The sequence below is a fragment of the Phragmites australis genome, chromosome 17 (assembly GCF_958298935.1).
Source record: "Phragmites australis chromosome 17, lpPhrAust1.1, whole genome shotgun sequence".
Taxonomy (NCBI): domain Eukaryota; kingdom Viridiplantae; phylum Streptophyta; class Magnoliopsida; order Poales; family Poaceae; genus Phragmites; species Phragmites australis.
This window is the reverse complement of record NC_084937.1, coordinates 28,505,601-28,512,479: the sequence shown is the minus strand read 5'-3', so window position 1 is coordinate 28,512,479 and position 6,879 is coordinate 28,505,601. Positions and strand designations below refer to the sequence as shown.

The 6,879-nt window shown below is 45.2% G+C and overlaps 1 protein-coding gene across 1 annotated transcript; it reads right to left on the bottom strand.

Annotated features, from left to right (window-relative positions):
- Nucleotides 1-992: 992 nt before the first annotated feature.
- LOC133897959 (pentatricopeptide repeat-containing protein At2g36980, mitochondrial-like) lies at nt 993-3,082 on the bottom strand. Its single transcript, XM_062338793.1, has one exon. It carries the CDS (start codon nt 2,947-2,949, stop codon nt 1,081-1,083), a length of 1,869 nt encoding a protein of 622 aa, XP_062194777.1. The 5' UTR covers nt 2,950-3,082; the 3' UTR covers nt 993-1,080.
- Nucleotides 3,083-6,879: the final 3,797 nt, after the last annotated feature.

Sequence of the window (6,879 nt, the reverse complement as noted above, 5' to 3'; positions counted from 1 at the left end):
AGAGTAATGTGTTGTGGCTAATGATGTTGCTGAGGCATGTTGGTTGCGAAAGTTTCTTTTAAAGCTACACAGTCCACTTTAGCAGGCTATTGTGGTCTATTGCAACAAAGTTAGAGCAGTCTACCTTTCCACCAACCCGGTTCAGCATCAACACACCAAGCATGTAGAGATCGACTTGCACTTTGTTTGCAAGCGTGTCGCCCTTGGCGAGGTGCACGTGCTCCATGTTTCGATGACCACACAGTTCGCGGGCATCTTCACCAAAGGCTTGCCAATAACTATGTTCATTGAATTTAGATCCAGTCTGAATGTTCATCCTTCTATCATTCTGACTGCAGGGTAGTGATAGCTAGGTTGTATACGCATAGATGCATGCAACCGAACAGGACCATGCAGCTATCCCGTATACGCGCAGCTATCCCATATACGCGCAGGACTCTGTCAAGATTAATATGCGCCACTGGCCAGGAGATTTACTTCTATCTTTGGCTTAGCTATCCTAACTGATTGTAGCTTACCTTTTCTAGCCGATTCCTTGTACTATATATGTATAGCGATGGCTGCAATACAAAATCATCGCGTGACTATCTCGTATATTCCACGCTTTCACTAAGTTTGCGATGACCAAACTAGAACCGAAGCTCTAAGAGGGAAATGCAACTCCGCAATGTGTTACGCAGGCACAACCCATCTCAGCCATCCATCCCTTCCATCTAATACTTATATATTTGTTAATTCTTTCACATGTACTATAATTTTTTTCACCTACCACTTTAACACCAATCTCAATGCAAACGAACGGTTCTAATAAGCGTTGTGACATTGTGTCCGCATACCCTTGTGAAAATTTCCCTTCTGTCCTTTTCCCCTCTTGTCTTCCATAACCCAGAAGGATTTTATAGGTGTAACGGGCTGCAAACAAATTGTAAGAAGGTAATCAAGGGGCAATCCTGGCCAAGTCCAGAGAACTTCTTTGCCGTGGGCCACATACGGAAACTCCTATACTATTCTCAAAATTATATATACGGAAACTCCTATTTGAATACAAACAACAATGTCGATGTGTGGCCCTGATGACCTCTACAAATCACAATGCATGCTATTTCTCATTTCATCATCCAATACGCGAATAACATCGCATACAAAACCTGTCCGATCAAGATCTTGCCCACCTGACACACATACCTTAACTGCACCCTTCACCTCGATCCAGCTACACCCGGGAGACTTCCTGACACCGTGTTCAGCCATTGCTCTTCTCACCTTCTCAGCCTCGTTCCACTGCCCACTGGCGCACAACAAGTTGGACAACATGACATAGCCGGCATCTCTTGCAGGCTTGGCCGCCACCATGTCTTTCCCTACCTTCTTGCCAACCCTGACGTCCAGGTGCTGCGATGAGCATACGCTTAGCAGAGCTTCATGTATGTCGCTGCTATGGGTCTGAATTGTTTCGGAGTAGTGGTCCAGTATCTCAGTGGCCTTCGCGATGTTCCCTGATCTTGCGTACATGTCTAGAACGCAAGCCAGGTGCTCTGGCTTTGGTTGAAGTCCATGAACATATACCATTGACTCAAAGAAGGTTTTTCCCTGCTCCAGAAGGCCGGCATGGCTGCAAGCTGTGAGCAAGCCTGCAAATGTCACCCCATCGGGGCAGACATCATTGGATGACATGCTATTGTATACCACCAATGCTTCATTTGCCCATCCATTTATTGCGAATCCAAACAACATCGTGTTCCATGAGATCAGGTCCTTGTTGACGATGGCATTGAAGACATTGTTTGCGCCCTCCACATCCCCACACTTGGCATACATGTCCATCAAGCTGTTGGCCACGTACAAGTAGGATGCAAACCCACTTTGGAACACACAACCGTGGATCATCCTTCCACTTGCTAGAGACGCTGCAGTAGCACAAGCATGCAGCACAGCCCCAAACGTGAAATCATCCGGATGGATATGTCCATGTGCCAACATCTTGACAAATAGCGAAAGTGCTTCATCAGCACAACCGTTCCTTGCAAATCCTCCGATCATTGCAGTCCATGAGATGATATTGGTCTCAGGTACATTTTGAAAGAGTGAATAAGCTTGTTCTATGTAGCCAAGCTTCATGTGAGCATCGATCAACGAATTCCACGACGCAGTGGTCCGTACCTCCATGAACTCAAAGATCCACACGGCATCATCGAGCAAGTTGAACTTAGTGTACAAGGTAATCAGAGAGTTACTGACCTCGGCGATGGCATTCCATCCACTCTGCACTACAATCTTGTGAATTGCAAAGCCGGTAGACGGGTTGGGCAGCTCCGTGCAAGCATCAACAAGAATGCAGAGTGTTGCATCATCACAGGTCAGCCCTGACATCCGCATCTTGTTGAACAGAAGCAAGCAATGGTTTGCATTGCCACTGCGTGAATATCCCATAAGCAATGTGTTCCAGCCGACGTTGCTTCTTGTGGGCATTTCATCAAACAGCTCTTGCGCGAGCCTCATGTGTCCTGAAACAACATAGGCATGCAGGAGCGAGCACCAGGACAGCACATTGCGCTCGCGCATCTCCCGGAAAACGCGAGCGGCGTCGTCAGAGCAGGCGCACTTGGCGTACATGGCGACGAGCGCGTTGCCCACGGGGAGCGGCGCCTGCAGACCGAGGCGGAGGAGTCGGGCGTGGAGCTGCGAGCCGGCGGCGCGGCAGCGGAGGTCCGCCGCCGCGGTGAGCGCGGCGGTCGCGGAGAACGCGTCGGGCGCGGGAGCGCGGCCAAAAAGCGCGAGGGCATCGCGCGGGAGGCCGGCGCGCGCGTAGGCGGTGAGGATGGCGTTCCAGGCTACGGCGTCGCGCCGGGGCATAGCGTCGAACACGGCGCGCGCGGCGGCCGCGTCGCCCGCGCGGCCGAGGGCGGCGATCCGGGAGGTGGCGGCGGCGAGGCCGGGCCCCGCCCCCATGCTCGGCTACCCGTGCAGCGGCGCGACCAGCGGCTTGTGGGTTTAGGCTCATCAGAGGCAGTCTGAGTAGGCGAAGGGAGAGATTGGCTGGTTTGCGTTGACTGACGTGAGTTGACCTGCAAGTTCCTTTGCTTGCTTTCTAGCCGGAACAGTAATTTCAAGGCAAATTTATAGGAAACTGTATAATTCACACTAAAAAGGGAACACATACGTGAAAATACTAAAGCTTTGATAAACAAATTCACTTTAAGCGTGTTTGGATTGTATCCCTGGATTGTCATGCAAAATTTTTTGACGTTGTCTTGTTTCATTCGTTATCGTTTGTATTGATGCCCAAGTTTTGACTTGTCCACTCCGTGCTTTCCTAGCTAGCTATTTTCTTGTCAACACACGGGCAAAACTGCATCGGTGAAAAACTACGTTAAAATTTTGACGAGCCTAGGTTTGTCAATACTAATATAGGCATAATCCAGATAGCCCTTCAGAGACAAACATGGCTATCTCACTATTACCTTTCTGGTCTAATGTGACGAAAGATGCATTCTGCCTTGCTAGTAGATAGTACTATGAAAAAAGTTTTTCTTGAACATGATGTGAAATTAGGCATTAGCATATACATGGATCCGAAAGACCCAACGAGTAATATGTATTTCGTATTTAAAGTCCATGAAGAAACTGCCATCCAACCTAAGGAATTCGGGCTTGTTTGGTTTGAGCCTCAGCTAGTCCCACCAAAACTTTAGTGTCACCAAATTAGATGCATGACCAAAAATTCGGTAGGAAATATGTGTTTGGACTGTAGTCACGGTAGTTGCCAAAACTTTGGCAAAATAGTTTGGCCTACATTTGGTTTAGTCACCTACCAACCTTTGGTAACATTCTTTGGCTGGTGTTTGGCTTCACTATAAAAAAAACTCCTTCACCGTCGGCCCATAAAAAAGTTTCACTGTTAGTTTTGGAGCCGGTAGTGGTAACGGACAGTGATAGTCCCTAACTATCACTGCTGATCCGGGGACCGGCACTCAAGGGGTTATCACTGTCGGCTGAAGGCTTCAGTCGGCAGTGATTCGGGCGCCGAATTGATCTTTTGGGGGCTGGAAAAATTGAAAAAAAAAATACACCTAAGGAACCCCCACGCCCATGCCGTCACAAGTCATGCAATTTTTTGCGCGAAATACGCGCACGTGTGGTTTGTAGCACTCGAACTCAGAACCTCTAAACTCGCGCGATACGTCCTTAGCATCCTACCAAAGAATTACTAGTGATACCATTAGCATATGTAATACTTTTGACATCTTCCGTCTGAAATTTCAAACGATTATTTGGATATCTAAATAATATCAAATGAAAAAAAAATTCAACTAAAAAGTTGTAGATCTCGTCAAGAGCTACAGTTTTGATATAAAGTTTATCCCCATCCAACTTTGTATGAAAAAGTTACGAATTTTTTAAAATAAGCTATCATCCACTATCACTGCCGGCTCTAGCCACGAGCCGGCAGTGATAGTGGATTTTCACTACTGGTTATTTTTGAATGGCCTTTTAGTGACAGTCTATGATACAAACCGACAGTGTTATTTCATCACTGTAGGCTCATAAGAAACCGGCAGTGATGGACCGACATATAAACCTATTCTATAGTAGTGCTTAGTTACAATTTGTAGTATGTTGATCCTAAATGACAAACTCATTTAGTATTGCATCAGGCACACTGTTGAGGTAAATGCATAAAACATCTTGATTTGGCTTGTATTGATGGATCACAATTTGAAGCTTGTCCTTAGCTGTGAATGTAAGAGCATTTATCTTCTTTCAGAGATTTGCATAAGGATATGTAGGCTCAACAGGTTGCACAACAGGTTGTGGGGGAATAGGAGGGATCTTTGCAAGAGAGTTCATCAACATCACAATACTTGATACCATGTCACTATTGGATACTTTGCCCCCGATTGACTTCTTACGAGGTGATTTCTCGCGCTTAAGCTTCTTGCTTGAGGGCTTTCCATCCAAGTCAGTCTTAGGGCTGCAACGAGCAATGGTGTCGGAGTCAGCATCTTCATCACTATCACCAAGTGTATAGCCCTCAATTTCCTTTACACCCTCATTGTCATCACTGTTATCAGTAACATTGATAGTGGTGTGGTTTGCTGCAAGTGAACCATCAGCCTGGGACTGGTTAGAGAACAACTCCTCCAACAAATGAAAGAACCCGATAGGCCTAGTAAGGAGTTGATTGTTGTTTTCTGTTACACAAAGGAACCAAAAGTGAGGACACATATACTTGTAACCATCAGGATTTAAAAAAATGACTTGCTAAAAAGGTAGTATTAGATACTTACACTTAGATTTGTCTTGTTTGACTTAGAAAGAGTGAACTTGCATATTGTGGTATCAAAACCATTGCCACTGTTTCCCATAGCCCGGCGCACCTAGCCCCACTTCTCCTTGCATGATCGGTAGTGCGATCCACTTGGTTTTGTGTGGCACCAAGAATAAACTGGGCATTTAGGGACCGTTTGGTTGGTAACTACCTTTGCCATAAAACTTTGTCTAAGGTTAGTCTTGCCACACTTTTGTGGCAAGAAAAATGTCCGACTAACCTTAGATAAGCTTTGGCAAAAAATTGTTCCTATGACGAGTGGGCCAAGAAGCTAAGAAGTTAAGCAAGCTGGAATTGTGGCAGTAGCTAAACACTGACTAAGAAAACTATGGCTGACTAACCTTATGCGTGACAGCCTTAGTTACCAACCAAACAAGCCCTTAAAGCATCTGCACACTGAAGATGATGTTGTTTCTTGAACCTTAAAGTTGCATGTTTGTCCTTATGAAGGATGATATACCACTCAAGCATGTACTTTGTCGCATCCTCAGTCCATGTTATGTATTTATCACGAGAGCTAGAGTCATCCTCACTCTTGAGAATGGTCTTATGCTTCCCCATACCTACAGATGGCATGAGTTAAAGGGAAAAAAGCAGAACCATTTATCAAAATGAATTATCTTGTAAAACAAAATTAGACACCAAAAACACAATAATAGAATTCAACAAGTTTCAATTGGAAAATGAAATTAAATATTACAATGCCATAAGGTTTATCAATCTGTCATAAGGCACATTAATCTGATACACCAAACAATCAAGCACTTAGGCATGATCATAATAGAAATGTTCCAAAGAGCAAAGAACACAATTATATATCCGCTATTACTAGCATCACTGTTATATTCACTCTCTCTATCCTCCCACATTTGTTGAGCTATGTAGTCAGGCTTGACAGCCCACTCACATATGTCAGCATCCCAATCATGGACCTGTCCACTGCTCCTAGATAGGTAGGAATACCATGTTGCCTCATCCCAAACATATTCATCTGCCCCATTTGCAATATCCAATTGTGCAAAAGCAGCAAGCAACCACCACCTTAAACTGGGATTTTAAAGGTATGAATGGTTTATAACCAAGAATCTTGAAGCGATTTTTAAGAATCCCAAATGCTCGTTCAACTGAGGCCCTAAGTGGTGAATGGCGATGATTGAATAACTCTTTAGGTGTATTTGGTTCATGAGATCCAGCAAACTCATTTAGGTGGTAGCGTACGCCGCGGTAGGGAGGCAATATCCCTGGCCTTGCAACATACCCAACATCAGCCAAATACAATTTTCCTACAACCATGTTGCAATGATGAGTTAAGATCAAATTGATATAGGAGGAAGGCCAACTTAAATTGTTATTTTCTCTGCACCTTCAGGTATTGATATAGGAGAATCATATGCAAAGCCCTCCCACCTTGCTAGGACATAAGTAAGCCGAAGGTCAAAGTCAATGGCTGCTAGCACATTTTGAGAGGGGTATGTCCACCATGTGAGCTGGCACACATGCCCTAACATGTGTGCCCTCCAGCGCTCCTATACATCCCTATGTAAAATAAA